The sequence below is a fragment of the Aureobasidium subglaciale genome (assembly GCF_000721755.1).
Source record: "Aureobasidium subglaciale EXF-2481 unplaced genomic scaffold scaffold_5, whole genome shotgun sequence".
Taxonomy (NCBI): Eukaryota; Fungi; Ascomycota; class Dothideomycetes; order Dothideales; family Saccotheciaceae; genus Aureobasidium; species Aureobasidium subglaciale.
The window spans coordinates 90,064-107,466 of NW_013566990.1; the positions used below are offsets into that span (position 1 = coordinate 90,064).

At 51.2% G+C, this 17,403-nt stretch overlaps 8 protein-coding genes across 8 annotated transcripts; 5 read left to right on the forward strand and 3 right to left on the reverse strand.

Annotated features, from left to right (window-relative positions):
* Positions 1–157: 157 nt before the first annotated feature.
* On the forward strand, positions 158–1,670 carry AUEXF2481DRAFT_27454 (uncharacterized protein; the record flags this gene model as incomplete). Its single annotated transcript, XM_013490299.1, has 3 exons — positions 158–160; positions 219–287; positions 348–1,670. 3 exons carry the CDS (start codon positions 158–160, stop codon positions 1,668–1,670), a joined length of 1,395 nt encoding a protein of 464 aa, XP_013345753.1.
* A 342-nt stretch (positions 1,671–2,012) lies between these two features.
* Positions 2,013–2,392, reverse strand: AUEXF2481DRAFT_3025 (uncharacterized protein; the record flags this gene model as incomplete). Its single annotated transcript, XM_013490188.1, has 3 exons — positions 2,013–2,144; positions 2,202–2,289; positions 2,346–2,392. The coding sequence occupies 3 exons, from the start codon at positions 2,390–2,392 to the stop codon at positions 2,013–2,015; spliced, it is 267 nt and encodes an 88-aa protein (XP_013345642.1).
* Positions 2,393–3,088: 696 nt separating this feature from the next.
* On the forward strand, positions 3,089–6,214 carry AUEXF2481DRAFT_63519 (glycoside hydrolase family 115 protein; the record flags this gene model as incomplete). Its single annotated transcript, XM_013490501.1, has 2 exons — positions 3,089–5,839; positions 5,876–6,214. The coding sequence occupies 2 exons, from the start codon at positions 3,089–3,091 to the stop codon at positions 6,212–6,214; spliced, it is 3,090 nt and encodes a 1,029-aa protein (XP_013345955.1).
* Positions 6,215–7,624: 1,410 nt separating this feature from the next.
* On the forward strand, positions 7,625–10,597 carry AUEXF2481DRAFT_63441 (uncharacterized protein; the record flags this gene model as incomplete). Its single annotated transcript, XM_013490491.1, has 2 exons — positions 7,625–8,002; positions 8,063–10,597. 2 exons carry the CDS (start codon positions 7,625–7,627, stop codon positions 10,595–10,597), a joined length of 2,913 nt encoding a protein of 970 aa, XP_013345945.1.
* A 473-nt stretch (positions 10,598–11,070) lies between these two features.
* Positions 11,071–12,159, forward strand: AUEXF2481DRAFT_3028 (uncharacterized protein; the record flags this gene model as incomplete). The annotated part of the gene is made up of 2 exons (XM_013490189.1): positions 11,071–11,097; positions 11,152–12,159. The coding sequence occupies 2 exons, from the start codon at positions 11,071–11,073 to the stop codon at positions 12,157–12,159; spliced, it is 1,035 nt and encodes a 344-aa protein (XP_013345643.1).
* Positions 12,160–12,272: 113 nt separating this feature from the next.
* On the reverse strand, positions 12,273–13,019 carry AUEXF2481DRAFT_3029 (uncharacterized protein; the record flags this gene model as incomplete). The annotated part of the gene is made up of 3 exons (XM_013490190.1): positions 12,273–12,517; positions 12,572–12,668; positions 12,729–13,019. The coding sequence occupies 3 exons, from the start codon at positions 13,017–13,019 to the stop codon at positions 12,273–12,275; spliced, it is 633 nt and encodes a 210-aa protein (XP_013345644.1).
* Positions 13,020–14,174: 1,155 nt separating this feature from the next.
* On the reverse strand, positions 14,175–15,984 carry AUEXF2481DRAFT_95770 (uncharacterized protein). Its single transcript, XM_013490550.1, has 2 exons — positions 15,779–15,984; positions 14,175–15,720 (listed from the first exon to the last, which is right to left on the reverse strand). Exons 1-2 carry the CDS (start codon positions 15,900–15,902, stop codon positions 14,375–14,377), a joined length of 1,470 nt encoding a protein of 489 aa, XP_013346004.1. The 5' UTR covers positions 15,903–15,984; the 3' UTR covers positions 14,175–14,374.
* A 421-nt stretch (positions 15,985–16,405) lies between these two features.
* AUEXF2481DRAFT_27461 (uncharacterized protein) lies at positions 16,406–17,197 on the forward strand (the record flags this gene model as incomplete). The annotated part of the gene is made up of 1 exon (XM_013490300.1): positions 16,406–17,197. One exon carries the CDS (start codon positions 16,406–16,408, stop codon positions 17,195–17,197), a length of 792 nt encoding a protein of 263 aa, XP_013345754.1.
* Between the last annotated feature and the right edge of the window lie 206 nt (positions 17,198–17,403).

The window sequence follows — 17,403 nt, forward strand, 5'->3', positions numbered from 1 at the left end:
TTCACGATTGATTACAGACATTCACCTTTGGCATTTCAGCACTAGCGTAAACGCGGTCAAGTAATTTGGTGGTGATTGGCTCAGCCGAAGACTCACTTTCGACTTTCTTTACATCGCAATACAGTACACATCGCGTAATTAAGCTGCTCCATCCATCATGGTAGGCTTCTCTACAGTTCCAACGGATGGCCCCGGAGCACATCTGACTTCGGTTGCAGGGCAGAAACGCAAATGCGATCATTCAGAGAGCCTTCGTCGAGTTTCAAGAGGATGATAATCCAACAAAGGTAGCGTACCGCTGCCATCAAGGCGCGTCGCTTTCCGACGGCTGACGCGATGCTGTACAGTGCAACAAGGTTCGCTGCACCTACTGCGGGTTCGTTCGCGCAAAGAACACGACCCGTCAGGTTGAGCATCTCCAGGAGTGCCAACAATACCTCAACTCGCCAGACTATGTCGAGTCGCTGAACGACGTCGAGCCTCCACAGCCAGACGAGGGAGACACGAGCATTATGTCTGGGATCACAAACTCACCACTCCAGGCCACTCCGACCTCTGCTCAAAGAAGCAACTTCCTGATGGGACAGCGACCCAACCCAAACCTCCAGGTCAACCGTCGTGGACCCAACAAGCGTACACGCGACGGCCAGATCAAGCATGGCCATCGTCCTATGCCTCCTCCTATCACTCCCGCGCCTCCCGCCCAGAGTCCCAGTCTTGCCGCCTATCTCTTGACTCAGAATGCTGCCCCCTTCACCTCGGCAACCCAGACGTCGTTTCTATCTCACGCTGGCTGCGGCACTCTTAGTGCTGGCGCAATGGGCCAATGGCTGGCACAAGACTCTCACCTATCGCGTGGATACATTGCCTTTGTCGGTCAGCTTATTGGCAAGATTCGTCTGCCCATCGTCGCAAACTCTCAATCACACCCTCACTACCGTGCCATGGACTTGTTAATCAGCGCCCTGAACAATGTCAGAAGAGAGATGAGCTTCTTTGAGATTACGGCTACAAAGTACAACCTGCAGATTGCAAAAGAAGAGCCAAACCCAATCACCAGAAGCTTCCTGGATCTGTTCGTATCGGCAAGTTCGCCCGCTGCGAGCTTGCTAGAAGGTGCAGTCGTTCTCTGGGCTGTCGAGCACTGTTACCGCGCATCATGGTCCTATGCTGCCAGCTTCTCGTCGAGCCTCAATCAGCCCATCCTGCCGTACTCGTCCAACGGTGACTCACACAACGCTGCTTTGCATCAATCTCTGATCCCCAACTGGACATCACCAGCTTTCGCAAAGTTTGTTGATGCTTGCAAAGCTGTTGTCGATGAGCTCGCCAATGCTGAGACGTCACCTAATGGTCGTGAGCAAATGTCCCGCTGCCTCAGTGCCTTCAATCAAGTGCTTTGGCTTTGGGAACGCACTTGGCCATCGGTCGATGGCATGGGCGAGGAGAATGAGAGTGCTAGCGCAGAACGCTTCAACAGCAATGGCATGAGGCCTCGCAGCTCGACCGGTGGTGGCCAGCCAGGCGGTGTCCCAGACCGTGATTCTCATGCTGCTGATGATGACGATGTCGTGGAAATCAGAAGAGAGAGCGCCGTCGGCGGCAGTCCTTATGTCAGCCCATACGGCACCGAGGGCCTGCGTGCAGTCGAGGCTGCCAATAACGCTTGAAAACTGGCTGCTCCATGCCCTCGTTCTTCGGTCTGATGATTAGGGCGTTTATGGGTTTCTTGTTTCTTGGGGGATGGGATGCGTCTTCACAATCAACGTTTAGCATGGTGCTTTGGCGAATGCGACAAAATGGTGTATCTTATAGCAACATATGATTCTTGGTATTGCCGTATGACAAGTCGATTACTGTCCTGGTCACATCATCCGGCTGTGTTTGACAACATGCCATTTAATGGTGTCGTCCCATGATGCGCCATGTATGCTTCCTCCCTTTCTTGATCCTGAACGCCTACGCTATGCATAATCCACACGGTTCTCCAACTCTTTCAAGGCACGAGCGGTTTACTTCTTGTTGAAAGCCTTGTTCTTGGCCTTCTCAAGTCTGTCCTTCTTGCCGCCCTTGAGCATCTCAAGATGTCCGGCTTTTTCGGCGAGCGAGCGCTCAGTCAAAGTTATCAGGCCGGCGGAATGCTTCTGCGTGGGTGTCAGGTTCGTGTTTCATTGCGAGATTGTGTCTTGACGTCTGCGGACCTTCTTCATGTTGTTCTGCTTGATGAGAGCAGCCTTCTTGGGCTTCAAGACTCTGTTGCCGGTCTGAGGACCAGTGGGTCTTGCGCCCCTGCACAGAGAATAATCAGTCGCAAGCTCGAACGGTAGATTATCATAAATACGCACTTCTTGGGCTCAGTCTTGACCTTCTGCTTTACGACACCTTGAACCATGGCTTCGTTGTGAGAGGAGGAAGTTCGTTTGGATAAAGTCGAAATCTTGCTTGTTCTTCGCTCTGCGTTGCAGCCATCTTTTTCTGTCACCCGCATTTTTCCCCGCAAGAGTTTCTCCGTCTTGCAAGCTGCGGGGAAGGAGCCAGCCACTTTTACTTTTACATCCCGACCAGAACAGCAGCAGCGTCTCTTCTCCTTTTGCTACTGTGACTCTTCTCAGCTTTCGCCATTGTGATTGATCAGTCTACGTGGCAAGCCTACATCACGCCTGCCGAATCGCGCGTGTGCTCGCAGTTATTCACCATCCTCAATAACATGTACGAACGCCCTCGGTATTCGTCGGCCTTTGATGTCTACTCTCATCTTTACCCGGCTGCCCTGCCACCTTGAAAACTCCACTTTCCGACGTCTGCAGCCAAGGTTTGTCTAGGTTCTTGTTCTTCACAAACGCATGCTGATCCCATGCCTAAACCACATCATGTCAGTTTGTAGATCACGAACTTTCTCACTTTAACCAGAATACCCGGTACATCCATCGTCTATCCATGCTGCTCAAGATCCATACGAGGTCCTGACAGTGCCTGAATGCTGTCAGGAGGGGTTTGCATCTGACGATCCTAGTATAAGTAGTTGATGGTGATCTCGTAGAAGCTAAGTTGATCACTCTTGCATGTCTTTGTAGATGACAGGACAGCCATGATTCCGTTACGACCACTACTATCTATATTATCTCTCGCAGGTTCGGCTCTGGCCATTGGCCAGAATGCCACTGTTGCTTTCAATGCCTCCGCCGGATCGCATGAACTGGCCTCGCGAGGCTCTTCTGTCCAGATCATGGCAGACAACAATGATTGGCCTGCTGTGCTAAAGGCAGCTCATGATCTGTCCCAAGACTTTGGCCGAATCACTGGCACCAACGGATCTGTCATTCTGTCAAACACATCCGACGCCTCTGGTGTCCCAGCTTACAATGCTGGCTCGTACTTCAGCGGCAACCCAAACAACGCCTCGATGATCTTCAACATAACCGGCTTGACCACATTCAGTACGACAAGTTCTGGATCAAAAGGAGGAATTATCATTGCGGGAACGATTGGCAATTCTTCGCTCATCGATGCTTTGATTCAGAGTGGCAAGATCAATGTCTCTGCGATCAACGGCACATGGGAAGCTTTCACATCCACCATGGTAGCGAACCCAATGGAAGGCGTGGACCAGGCTCTGGTCATTGCAGGTAGCGACAGAAGAGGAACTGTTTACGGAATTTACGACGTGTCCGAGCAGATCGGCGTATCACCATGGTACTTCTGGGCCGATTCTCCTCCACAGAAGCACGATTCCATCTACGCCATGAACACCACCAAAGTTCAGCCTTCTCCGTCAGTCAAGTACAGAGGCTTCTTCCTTAATGACGAGGCACCTGCTCTGACCGGTTATGTCAACGAGAAGTTTGGCTTCAACGAGTATGGCTCGAATTTTGGCGCCGACTTCTACCACACCGTTTTCGAGCTTCTGCTTCGTCTGAGGGCCAACTACTTGTGGCCTGCTCAGTGGAACTCAATGTTCAATGTTGATGACCCTAGAAGTCAGAACATGGCCGATGCCTATGGTATTGTGATGGGTACTTCCCACACCGAACCCATGATGCGTTCGACCAAGGAATGGAATGAATTTGGCAACGGAACCTGGTCATGGTCCACGAACAATGCTTCTATCTACCCCTTTTTCGAGGTTGGCGCAGAAAGACTGCGTCCATACGAGGGTGTCATCACCATGGGTATGCGTGGCTCAGGTGACACAGCACTCTCGGCTGGTATCGAGACCGAGCTTCTGGAGAACGTTGTGTCTGCCCAGCGCGACATTCTTGCTCAAGTCTTTGGTAATGCCAGCGTCATGGATCCCAATGCTGTGCCTCAATTGTGGTGTCTGTACAAGGAAGTCCAAGGTTACTACGAGGCCGGTATGACTGTTCCGGAAGATATCACTCTGCTCTGGACGGACGACAACTGGGGCAACATTCGAAGACTCCCCGTTGGCAACGAAACCTCCAGAAGCGGAGGTGCTGGTGTTTACTACCATTTCGACTACGTCGGCGACCCGAGAGACTACAAGTGGATCAACACTGTCCTCAACCAAAAGACTTGGGAACAGATGCATCTTGCTTATGAAAGACAAGCCAGACAGATTTGGGTTGTCAATGTCGGAGACCTCAAACCTCTTGAATTGCCGATCTCTCACTTCTTCGATCTTGCTTACGATATCAACCGCTGGGACAAAGACAGTACTCCTGAATGGCTTGAGCTCTGGGCGTCTCGTGAGTTCGGTCCCGAGGTTGCAGCCCAAACTGGATCACTCATGAACAAGTATTCTCTGCTTGCTGGACGTAGAAAGTTCGAGGAAGTCGATCCTAACACATTCAGTTGGATCAATTATGATGAGGCGAATACTGTGCTCGCTGAGTGGACTGCACTACAGAAAACAGCACAAAGCATCCTTGATGGACTGCCCGTCGCCACACAGCCTGCCTTCTTCGAGATGGTCTATCACCCTGTCACAGCTGCTCGCACTTACTACGACATTATGATTTCTGCTGCCAAGAACAACGTGTATGCTCAGCAAGGACGTACTAGTACTAATGCTATTGCACAACACGTGCAGAACCAGTTCTCATACGACCACCAACTTTCCAAGTCTTACAACGGGCTGCTGAATGGCAAGTGGAACCACATGATGGACCAGACTCATATTGGCTATCAATATTGGCAGCAGCCTATGAGACAAGCACTTCCTCCTCTTCAGTACGTGCAGATGGCCGAGCGTGGTCTGATTGGAGACTTGGGTGTTGCTGTCGAAGGTTCCAACGCCACCGTCCCTGGTGACGATCGCTTCCACTCCCTTTCATCCATGACGCTCTACCTTCCGACCCTCGATCCCTATGGTCCCGCCAGATGGATCGATGTCTTCCATACCGGCACTCAGAAGATCACCTGGAACGTCCAATCTAGCGTGCCATACTTGAACTTTACTCAAAAGACTGGCACATTGTCTCCCAACGGCACTACTGATACCCGCATCTGGGTGTCCGTCGACTGGTCCAAGGTCGCTCATGGCGCGATCAACACGACTACGATCAACATTACGAGTTCTGCTGACTACGGTACTCAGTACAGCGTGCCAAGAGTTGTCATCTCGTACAACAACACTGCCGTACCTTCAAACTTCACCAATGGACATGTCGAATCCGACCGTACCGTCTCAATCGAAGCCGAACACTACTCCTCAATTTCAAACGGCGGCAACTCATCAGTATCCTATGAAGTCATCCCAGGTCTATCTCGCACGCTCTCAGGCGTTACCTTGTTCCCAGTCACCGCAGACTCTCTCACAACTACGACTGCTCCAGCACTCGAATACGACTTCTACACCTTTACAAACCTGAGCTCAGGAGTCTTGATGGATCAAAACATGGGAACGAGCTCAAAGTACACTCCTAACACCGTCAACGTCACACTATACCTCGGTACTTCTTTAAACACTGTCCCTGATCGCCCTCTTCGCTATGCCGTGCAGCTCGATGATCAAAAGCCTCAGACGCGTCAATATATCATCGATCAACCCCAAGGTGCTAACCCTACTGGTTGGTTGACTGCTGTTGCAGATGTGATTTGGTATAACGCGACTACTTGGAACTACACAGGTCCTGGCGCGCATAAGCTGAAGATTTGGGAGCTGGAGCCTGGTGTTGTTCTGCAGAAGGCTGTTGTTGATCTTGGTGGTGTGAGGAAAAGTTACCTGGGTCCTCCTGAGAGCCATAGGGTCTGAGGAAAGCGAATTAATGATTCACGTTAGCGCATAGTGGTATTAGAGTATGTCAGAGCACCGGCATAAGCACATGATGAATGTTCTCGATCTATCGCTTGCATCTCGAAGGAATGTGAATACGGCTGCGGTCCGTGTAGCAAATGCTTCGACGTATTGTCGATCAACACCGAACCTTTCATGCAGGGTCTGTTGTCGACGAGTCGAGAGCTGATGCTTGACGACTTGGTCTGGATGCTTTCTCGTGTCAAGCATGCGAATAGCCTGTCAGATTCTGTGAGTAACCGTGAAGCTTTCTTTGCAATTGTGCAACACTAGGTCGGTGTCACCTCAACGAAATCCATCTGGTAAGTAAACACAGACAACATCAACGTATATAAGCTGTGCAATATGAGGTGGTCGTGCATAGGTGGAGAGAGCAGTGAGAATTGTAGAGGACGGTCTGGGTCCCTCTTTGCAGAAGATGATAGCAGGGTATATCGAAAATTATAGGTGAGCAAGCGAATCACAGTGTGCCGATATCTCTGGCTAGACAGTGTGGTTCAGGATAGATTCGGACTTCTGTCGTCGCTTGAAGTGGGAATTGGAGACCCGCGCGGAAGTGCAAAAGTGCTTGGATGACAGCCACAAGCGCGTTGAGGTGCGGAGGGTGTGCATGAAGGCTGCAGCCACAGCATGTCTCGACTCGTGACGAGAATGCAAGATGCACCGTCTGGTTACTGCTTTGTCCTCGGCCAGATCAAAGAGAAGTTGAAGGAAGACGGTGTATGGTGTTGACGTGTTTACAAATCAGACAATACGTGTCAAGTCGAACGAACAGCTGATCGACTCACAGCCTCTTTCAGTGGGGACGAGAGGCAGCAGTGTCGATTAGAGTTTGGACTTTCAGCGACGGTATGCAGGCCATGTGGACGATAAGAGCCAGCTGAGGAGTGGTTTGCAGAGCGAGTTGGAAAAGTAACTGGTCGCGTGCAGTAAATAGTGGCTAATAGATTGAGCAGCTAGATCAGGTCATCTGCACCCACAAACCTGGTCCGCAAGCGATGAGTCGGGCAGGTACTCATTCGAGATTGGCTTGGCTTGGGACCGGCTGCTGCATCCGATCATCGCCACAGCGGCGCCATGCTGCAATCGGCGTCGTCGTTGTCTGGAGTGCATGGCGTACCTGAGAGTCGTGACTTACTACAAACGCGTCGCAATAGACGGCAGTAGAAGATGCTGACTACCGTCGGGCGGTGGCAATTGCAATAATACCGTATTGAAGAAGCAGAGTTTTGTCGTCGGCTTTTCCTCACAGTCCTGAGTCCTCTCTTTTCGCCCACACTCCCGCCCCTTCGACACGCAGGCTTTCGCACCCTGGTCACCGCCAACATGGAATCATCACCAGTCGATAATTCCGCAGCGACCGTCTACATGAAACACCGACACGGCCATTGGGTCGCCGAACATAAAGCCCAGCGTCTCCTCACCATCGTACACTTCGCATATCCCATCATATTGCTCTCCTATTTCCTCACCACCTTCACCATCCGCAGCATCCTATCTGCTAGAAGCGACGAGCCCGACAATGCCGTGTCCGAAGCGCAATTAGGTCCTGGCGGGAAACCCTTGCCGAAGAAGAAGGCACCCGCAGCGAAGAATACTTTCCTCGATTTCAGTAGACCGCGCAAGTTGCTATTCGAGTGGCTGGCTCTGGCTGCTACTCTTACTCTCGCTGGCAATGCCGTCACTGTAGTAGTCCATGCCTTGTATGCGCGCAAGGAGGAATGGTGGTGTGGACAAGCCACGGTTGTAAGCAACATGGTCATTTCAGCACCATCTCTACCCATACTAAGTACGTGCAATCTATAGGTTTACATCGTCGGTGCTTTCATGGTTCACACCTTGATCCTCATATCCATCTTTGATACTCAACCTTCGCCTACCTGGGTCCATGCTTCGTCATGGGCTCTCGCCGCTGCAATGGAAACCGTCCTCCTCGCTTCGTCCTTCGCCTTGTATACCCACGCACATCACGAACCCAAGGCTGGAGATCCGTCCGGCGGCCACCTAGAAAGAGAGATGACTGAATGGGAAATTACTGGTGTCACGTTGGATCTTGTCCGCGTAATCCTCCTTCTAGCTCTCGTGGCCTTCTATGTCCTGTTCGTCACGCTGCACGCAAGAAGTCAAAGAAAGCAAGACGCCAACCAAGCCTCCACGAGCGAAACTACTGGACTTCTTGCTGAGGACCGCGCTGAAGCCGGTGCCGCCAACGGCTCCGCCAATGGATCCGCTAACGGAGCCAATGGTTATGGTGCTACCCAACCAAATGGAAACAATAAACCGAAAAAGGCTACCGATGCTCCTGCCGGCTGGGAGAAGCCAACCACCACACCTTCTAGAAGCTGGTGGGAATACATCAGGGGTTACTCCATGTTCTTCCCTTACCTCTGGCCTTCCAAGGATCGCAGGCTCCAATTTGTTGTCGTCGTCTGCTTCATCATCATGCTTATCCAACGCGGTATCCAGATTTTGGTGCCCATCCAGGCCGGCAATATTACCGATGAGCTTGCTGATGAAGAGAAGACCGGCATGCCCTGGAAAGCCATATGTCTGTACATCTTCTACCGCCTACTTCAAGGAAACAACGGCCTACTTGGTGCCACCCGTTCTATCATCTGGCTTCCTGTCAGCCAGTATTCTTTCCGCGAGCTTTCAATCGCCTCATTCGAGCATGTCCATAGTTTGAGCTTGGACTTTCATCTAGGCAAGAAGACTGGTGAGGTGCTTTCAGCTCTGGGAAAGGGCAATGCCATCAACAACTTCCTGGAGTCTGTCACCTTCCAGGTCATCCCCATGCTCGTCGACTTGTTCGTTGCTATTGGCTACTTCCTCATCAGATTTGATGTTTACTACGCCTTGATTGTCGCCGTGGTCACTTTCTGGTACATTTACCTTACTATTCGCATGGCACAGTGGCGTGCCGAGATTCGTAGAGAGATGGTCAACTCTGACAGAGAAGTCGATGCCGTGAAGAACGACTCCATGGTCTCATACGAAACTGTCAAGTACTTCAATGCCGAAGCCTACGAGTTTAACAGATATCGTCAGGCAGTTGAGAAGTACCAAAAGGCAGAGTACTCGGTCGTCATCTCGCTCAACTTCATGAATGTCACACAGAACATGGTATTCATGGTTGGTTTGATGGTCGCTTGTTTCGTTGCTGCTTATCAAGTCACTACTGGTCAACGCAGTGTTGGCAAGTTTGTCGTCCTGCTAACATACATGGCCCAATTGCAGGGACCTCTGAACTTCTTCGGTACCTTCTACCGCATGATCCAGAGCGCCATGATCAATTCTGAGCGCATGCTTGAGTTGTTCAAGGAAGAGCCGACCGTCGTCGATGCTCCCGGAGTCACGGCTTTGCCCAGCTGCGAAGGCGATTTACGCTTCAACGATGTTCACTTTGCATATGACGCTCGCAAGCCTGCATTGAAGGGACTCGACTTCCACTGCAAACCCGGTACCACGACCGCTTTGGTTGGAGAATCTGGTGGTGGTAAATCTACCGTCTTCCGCCTCCTCTTCCGCTTCTACAACTCCGAGTCTGGCACAATCCAGATCGACGGACACGACGTAGCAGATGTGTCTATCGACAGCGTTCGCAGACATATCGGTGTCGTTCCTCAAGATACTGTCCTGTTTAACGAATCGCTCATGTACAACCTCAAGTACGCTAACCCGTCGGCAAGCGATGAAGACGTGTTTGAGGCTTGCAAAGCTGCATCAATCCACGACAAGATTCTCTCGTTCCCTGATGGATACAACACCAAGGTTGGTGAGCGTGGTCTCCGTCTCTCTGGTGGTGAGAAGCAACGCGTCGCAATCGCCCGCACTATCATCAAGGACCCTCGCATCATTCTTCTTGATGAAGCTACTGCTGCTTTGGATACTGAGACCGAGGAGCACATCCAAGAAGCTCTCATGACTTTGGCCCAAGGCAGGACTATGCTCGTCATTGCCCATCGACTTTCCACCATCACCATGGCTGATCAGATCTGCGTTCTTCACGAGGGACGCGTTGCTGAGCGTGGTACACATCAGGAGCTCCTCGACTTGAAGGGCAAATACTCTTCGATGTGGCGCAAGCAGGTCCGCGCACAAAGAGCAGCGGAAGAGGCCAAAGTGTTGAAGGACAAGGCCGAGAAACTGCGAAGAGAAAGCCGAAGTGGTGACTTGCCACAGGAAGGCGACACTTCCGCTGGCAGCAGTGAAGACGAGAAGGAGAGGCAGCGAAGTGCACAGAAGGCTCAACACATGCAAGCTCCTGTAGACGCTGGCGAGGCTCCCACAGAGATTGCACGACAAGCGGAACGAAGCGACAAACCGCATGGACATCCTTGAGTATTAATTTTCTCCCCTTTCACATCTCTTCTTGTTCACTTTTCTATCGCATGGACGGGTAATAATATGGCATATCTGAACTTCCACTCCTTTTTCTGTCTGGTTGCATACCCATGGCGTTCTTGCTTAGCCTCACTGACCATTGGTTCTTTCCCTTTTGCTTTGATTCTCGAGTGCACAGGACAAAAAGCTGCATAAGTTGTTGGAAGATGGGACAGGAAAACATTCCTAATCTTGTGTATAGATCTCTGTCGACACCGACAAGCAAATCATACCTTGTACAATTGCATGAACATTCTCCCTTTACTGAACATTCTTCCTGTATGCATGACATCATGCATGTGGAGATGAGAGGTGACGGAGTTTAGTAGCTTATAACGCCGAGTAAACATACCTCGGCTCGAGGAAGCCCCCCAATCGTGAACCCATCATCCTTTGACAAGCAACATGAAAACATCACAATACACACAGTCATGGCAGCCTTGTCGCAAGCATCCGCAGTGCGTATCTTCGTCTACGTGGATTGTAAAAGTCGCAGTACTAAACCTCACCAGGCCGCCCTAGCCCGCCTTCGCGCCTTCAAACCCCCACCATCCCAATACACCAAACTCCCCCTGACCCGCCGCGCCGCCGTCCTAATCCTCCTCTTCGCCGACCGCCGCGGCGACCTCCGCGTGATCCTCACAATCCGAAGTGCAAAACTGCGAAATTATGCCGGACAGGCCGCGCTACCTGGAGGAAAAGCCGATACGGAACAAGAAACGGCATGGCAAACCGCACGTCGAGAAGCAGAAGAAGAGATTGGGTTTCCGAGTGATGATGACGAGTTGCCAAAGGGATACAGTATGGAAGAATTGACGGAGTTGCCTATGAATCTTGCAATGACTGAATTGGGGGTGAGACCTTGTGTTGCTTGGTTGAGGAGTTTGAATGGGAGTTCGGATATTGCGAAGGATTTGTTGCCGAAGCTGGATGCTAGAGAAGTTGCTGCTGTGTTTACTGCACCGTTCGAGCAGTTTTTGAAAGAGAAGGATGATGGTGTTGTGGAGGGGGAATGGTATAGAGGGGCATGGCACAGTTGGTATCATGAACCATGGCGGATGCACATGTTTCATGTCCCTGTGAGTCAAAAGTCGGTCTTTAGGAGTCAGGAGGTGGAAAACACAAGACTTGATGCTGCCACTGCGCCATGTTCGCCAGAGTCAAAAGCCCCGGTGTTGTTGGCAGATCGAGCTGCTCAGGCATATGGCAAGCCGGCACCTAAATCTGGCCATGCAAAGAAGGTAGATAAGAGTTTGGCACAGAAAGATGCACTGGATATACCACGGTATAGGGTCTTTGGCATGACTGCGCGGATACTGGTTGATGCGGCGAGGGTGGCTTATGGGCGTGAGCCTGAGTTTGCCCACAACTCGCACTTTGGCGATGAGGACATGATCGTCAGACTCATCAAAATGGGGAGACTACAACCAAAGAAGGAAAAGGGCGAGATCTTGACAAGGGATGTCATGCAAGCTGCAGCCGACGTCAAGCTGAGTGGAGAAGAGAAAGGGAAGCTTTGAAGAAAGGTGCTGGCTTCATCACGCTCCTGCCAACATTATGAATCTGCTTGAGTCCGTCCTCAATGCTGTATATACCCTCTATTGCACTTCTGCTCTTGGCTAGTCGTGTGCATCTAAGCCTTGCTGCCGTGGATGAAGAGTCTCTCTTCGAGGGGCTGCTGCTGCTTCGGGTTCTTCTCGACAGCTTCGCGGGCACCCTCTGCGACACCACCAAACACAAGCTGAGCCTTGAGCTCCCACTCCTGAGGTACGTTCCACTCGGTGCAAACTCTTGAGTCCACCACAGGGTTGTAGTGCTGAAGATTGGCGCCACAGCCTTCTGCCTCAAGGGCAGTCCAGAGGTGGTATTGTGCCATGGCTAGGAGGTGTCTTAGTATGAGGGTCGGTCTGAGCAGATTGCTTGATATCTTACCATTGGATTGAGTAGCCCAGCCGGGGAAGTGCTGAGCGTAGAGAGCGAACTGAGACTGAAGCTTCTTGACGGGGTTGGGGTCTTCGTAGAAGAGGATCTGTGCATTCAGTCAGTGAAATATTCGACATCACGCCTGCTCGAAGCATGGAAGCCGTACAGTGCCGTGACCAGCCTTGAAGCCGTCAAGCTTCTTTTCAGTCTGAGGGAACTGCTCCTCGGGCATCTGAGGCTTCAGGACCTCCTTGGTGATCTCCCAGAACTTCTCGTGTTCCTCATTGAGGAGAAGAACGATACGGGTAGATTGTGAGTTGAAACTGCTGGGAACGTGGAGGATGTTGTGTTTCGCAATCTCCTCAACACGAGCATCAGAGATGGGGATCTTGTTGGTCAATTGGTAGATGCTTCTGCGGTTTTCGACGGCCTTGAGGAAATCCCTGGAAGAAGCCATCGTTGATGTTCTTGATGTGCTGCTGAAGTGTGCAGAAGAGATACGAGGGTGTGAGAGATATTTAAGAGAGGAAAAGCGAGAAGGTGGAATAAAACTGCTGGAAGAAGTGGAAGCTCGTCCAGTTAAAGCAGTATAGAGTTGTGGGGGCCTGGTCAAGGCTCTCAGAAGCGTCGACGTGGAGGACATGATGTGATCGGGTACTATCGTTTCGTGTGGCTTCTTCAGGTCTGGACTCTCAAGAAATAAAAAAGGTGTCAAGAAGAGTGCGGAATCAAGCCTTTGGGTTCGAATGCTTTGTGCTTTCGCTCTTTCCGGAAGACGAGATCTATAATCATACTTGACCGCCGGACCTTGCGTCAAGCCTTAACCACAATTCGCGCCTACCAACGTTACGACTTACGTGGTGGCTTTGTCATGCTCGCGCTCCGAAAAAGCGCAGGCCGAACGGTCCGCGTTTTAATATGCCATGACGAAAAGGGTGTTTACCTTCGTTGACTCGGCACCCAACAGCTCGCCGCAGCATCCCGAAGTGGAGGTCATGTTTATTGGCCGCAGCTCCGAATGAGGAATTCGTGGGGCTGGCATGGAGTTGAAGTTGGAGTGGGATTTCCAGCGTGCACTGCTGATACTTGCCATGCTGATGTTGTTGCATAGTGCTGAGTTTCACATAAACGACTACGACGGTATACACGACGGAGTACATCCCGCCGACGAGTGTCGTGCTTGACTGATGTTGCAATCATGTCGAGAGCTTGGAAGCTCGCTTGTGGGGCGATGAGCCGCCCCACATGCCAAAAAACTGACGAAACATAGATCAGCTTCTCCAGGACTCGACCATAATCAAGCCTTAATGGTCTAGTGGTATGATTCCTGCTTTGGGTTTATCCGAAATTGCAGGAGGTCCCCGATTCGATCTCGGGTTGAGGCCTTTTTGCTCCGTGTGGGTATGATTTTGGTACCTCTGATCGATTTAGAAGTAGCTCGGTTGTGTTAGGCTGCTTCATTTTGCGTGCTCCAGTTGTTGACAGGCTTCAGGATCGCGACGCTGAGTTTGAAAAGTCCGTCTCACATGCACACGCTTTAGCTGGCTTTACCCTGCACCAGTCATCTTCTTTGGCCATCATGGCAAGGTCACCATGAAAATAACCTGAAAGAGCGGGCTAGCCATCGATCGCTGTTATCGAAAGACGTGTGGTATTTATATGCATAATGATATTCCATAACTAGCTATGATATGGCGAAAAAAAAACAGCATGCTCGGGTCATCCTCGAGCCCTCTCTACCCAGAACGCCATGACAAAAGGCGGAGAGTGGGAAAATCCATAACCATTCCTGCTGGATCATGTCAACCATGACTATCTCGGTGTAGCCTCATCTGCTCCTCCTTCATCATCTCTTCTCCTTCTAGCAGCCGCCTTGAAGTATTGTGCCATCTGTTCGAATTTGGTCACGAAGAATATGCCCCTTGTATCGTTTTGCCATGTCAGGACACCGATTGTGTCGGCGTGTTGCACAGCTCTCAGGTATTCCTCTTGCGTACCAACATCCCTGATCAAGTAGCCAGGCGTGGCTTTCATGCGCTCGTTCTCCAGCTGCCATAGTCGTACTTGGTCGACTACTGTTGGCGGCAGAATGGGCGTTGACTTGCGGAGGATGGGATGTGCATGTGTCGTCAGGTATGTGATGATCTGATCTGCAGTGATTCCCGCGGCAATAGCCTGTTGTATTGATGACTTTGTCAGAGTTGCGGTCAACATGTTAGGATAGCGGGTTTTGAGGTTTGCGAAGAGGGATAGGATAGAAATGTTGAGAGGCGAGGATGTGTAGGCGTATATGCGGTAATTTGTCTCGACGATGATGTATCCCTTTTCCGTCTCTTGAGGGACGACCGTGTTCCCGCCAGTCGGCGTGACTCCCATAGAATTGGCTGAGAGAGATGTGTTCAGTAGAGCTGGAGAGTCTGATGTCAGAGTGGTCGCGAGTCGTGTGGGGTAATAGCGTGAGTTGTCTGATGCACGACGATAGATGACACCAAAGTCCGAGAGATCGTCCAGCATATGGGCTTGTGTCGGCGTAAGGTTTTCTGTCGTGTAAGAAACACCCAGTTCAAGCGAACCAAGCGTGAAGAGGAAACTCAAAACATCCACAGCGTCCATTTGAAGTCTTTCTGAAAGCTTGAGGTACTCGATGAGAAGAGTCCAGATCTGAGCGTTCGTTTCTTGCAATAAGAAAGAGAAGCCGTCGCGAGTAATGTATGCGTTCCTGCCCTTGGTCAAGACGAAACCTCCACTCTCCAGCAACTCTTTTGTTCCTGCGGTGATGTTGACCGCACCGCCCAAGCCTTGGCCAGCGCTACCGACGACGTAGTACAAAATGCTTTCCCATTGTTGGCGTGCGTACGTGTCGAGAAAGTCGATGGTCACTTCGTTCTTGTCCGGCGTACTTGACGGTACACCGAAAGAGCGATGATCTCCGCCTCCAGTCAGAGCCAGGCGCAGAGACTTTCGGAAGGCCTTGTTAAGTTGATACGCCGGTCTGTTCTGATCGTTGCGAGTCTCCTCGAGGACCTTCAGCCTAAGGAGGATGTTGAGCGACTGATCGCGTGCGCGCACACTGCCCGTGTCCGGCTTGACCCATGTTTCGAGGTCGGAGGCGGCTAGTGGGATTGGCATGAACAGCATAGCCATGACCAGGTTCTTGGCTATCGCTTGTCAGCTTCACTCCCATGAGAAGAATGCTGCCTTGTACGTCCAACTCACCCAAGTGCGGCAACATGCGCCTGAAGATGGCCAAGGCGGTCGAAGGTTGCTGGTATAGCCTGTTGAAGATAATACCGGGCTGCCCCTCGAGGTAGTCGAGGGCTCGCTGCGACGCGACCGACATGATGATCAACCTGCGTCGTAGAGCATTGTGAGCATCCGACAAGAGAGATGCAAATCATATGTTCGACTTCCCCGGATTGTCGACAAACGCTCTGCTGCCGACGTCATCACTGCCGATATTCTTCCCTCGAGTACTCACTCACCTGCGCTTCTTCACCTCCTCAATGGCCTTTTCTTCTTCATCTGGGAGTCGGGATGAGATGACGTCCTTCGACCAAGTAGAAGCCCATGACTGGCGAACTCCCTCCAGCTTGACCTCAGACATCATGTGATTATTGACTCGCTCCCTCTTTTTTTTCTGCCCGTCGCAATCGCTCGTACTGCTTCGTAAAATAAACTCGGCTGTCGAGCCTTCCGCAAGCTTGCTGCCTGTTGCTTTAATCTTTTCGTCAACGTCCTTTCAATCCCTTCGTTCCACAATCTTTCGTCGCTTCAACCCCCTTGCCTCCACACTTTTGTATTACATCAAGTTCCTTGCATCTGCTCGGAATCTCATATATCGATATGGTCAAGATTGTCAACTTGGGTAGCTCCTTCTCCGCTGGTCCCGGCATTGCACCCCAGATCAACAAAGCAGCATCTCGTTCCGGCGCCAACTATGCACATCTTCTGGCCGAACGTCTCAATACTGATCTGACAGACTTGAGTGTATCAGGCTGCACACTCCTCAACATCACTGAAACTCCTCAAGTCGCCGGTGGTCAAACCTTTGCACCTCAAATTGAAGGAGTTCCAGAGGATGCCGATATCGTCCTCATACTCGGCGGCGGTAACGACATGTCTTACATTGGAGGTCTGTTCATGGAGCACACTTGGCTTATATCTGCATATTCTCTCATGAGCCGCCTCAAGGGGACCCCACTTCCAGACATGTCACGTCCTGCCGACGAAGAAGAAGTCATCAAGCGCTATGGCAAAGCCTTGGACGCAATTCACGCCAAAGCTCCCAGGGCACGAGTCATCGTTGTTGAGTACTTGACTCTACTGGGACCGGATACTAAGCCAATGACTGATGTTCCATTTGATGCCGAGAGACTGAAGCACCACCAGGGAGTTGCAACCAGGCTGCAAAAGGCTACAGGCAAAGCTGTCGAGTCCAGATCAGAGTGGTGTGAGCTGGTACCCATGGCGGAATTGAGTCAAGGTCATGCCATTGGCAGTAAGGAGCCTTGGGTCTTTGGATGCACTGCCATGGAGCAGTTGACCGGCAAGACATGGTATCACCCCAATGGCGAGGGTATGAAGGCTGTTGCAAAGGTTCTCTACGAGCGCATCGCCAAAACCAGCAAACTCTGAGCGATCTTGAATCAAAATATAGATCGTCTTCTTTTCTGTGTGTACATATTGGTTCTAGATGCGGTCTAGATTATATCTACTGAGCATCATGCTCGTTTGATTGCAACGTCTTAGATACAAATAATGCTACTGTCTACTTCCTTCATATACCCCAAACACCCAGACTCCACGCTTGGAACAAATATGATGATCGTGAGGTCAACGAT

Bases quoted from the DNA above. Each gene is read 5' to 3' on its own strand.
- AUEXF2481DRAFT_95770 (XM_013490550.1), bottom strand. From the start codon at position 15,902: ATGTCGGTCGCGTCGCAGCGAGCCCTCGACTACCTCGAGGGGCAGCCC. The intron at 15,721-15,778 runs GTGAGTTGGACG...GACAAGCGATAG, and splicing joins GCGCATGTTGCCGCACTTGG to CCAAGAACCTGGTCATGGCT.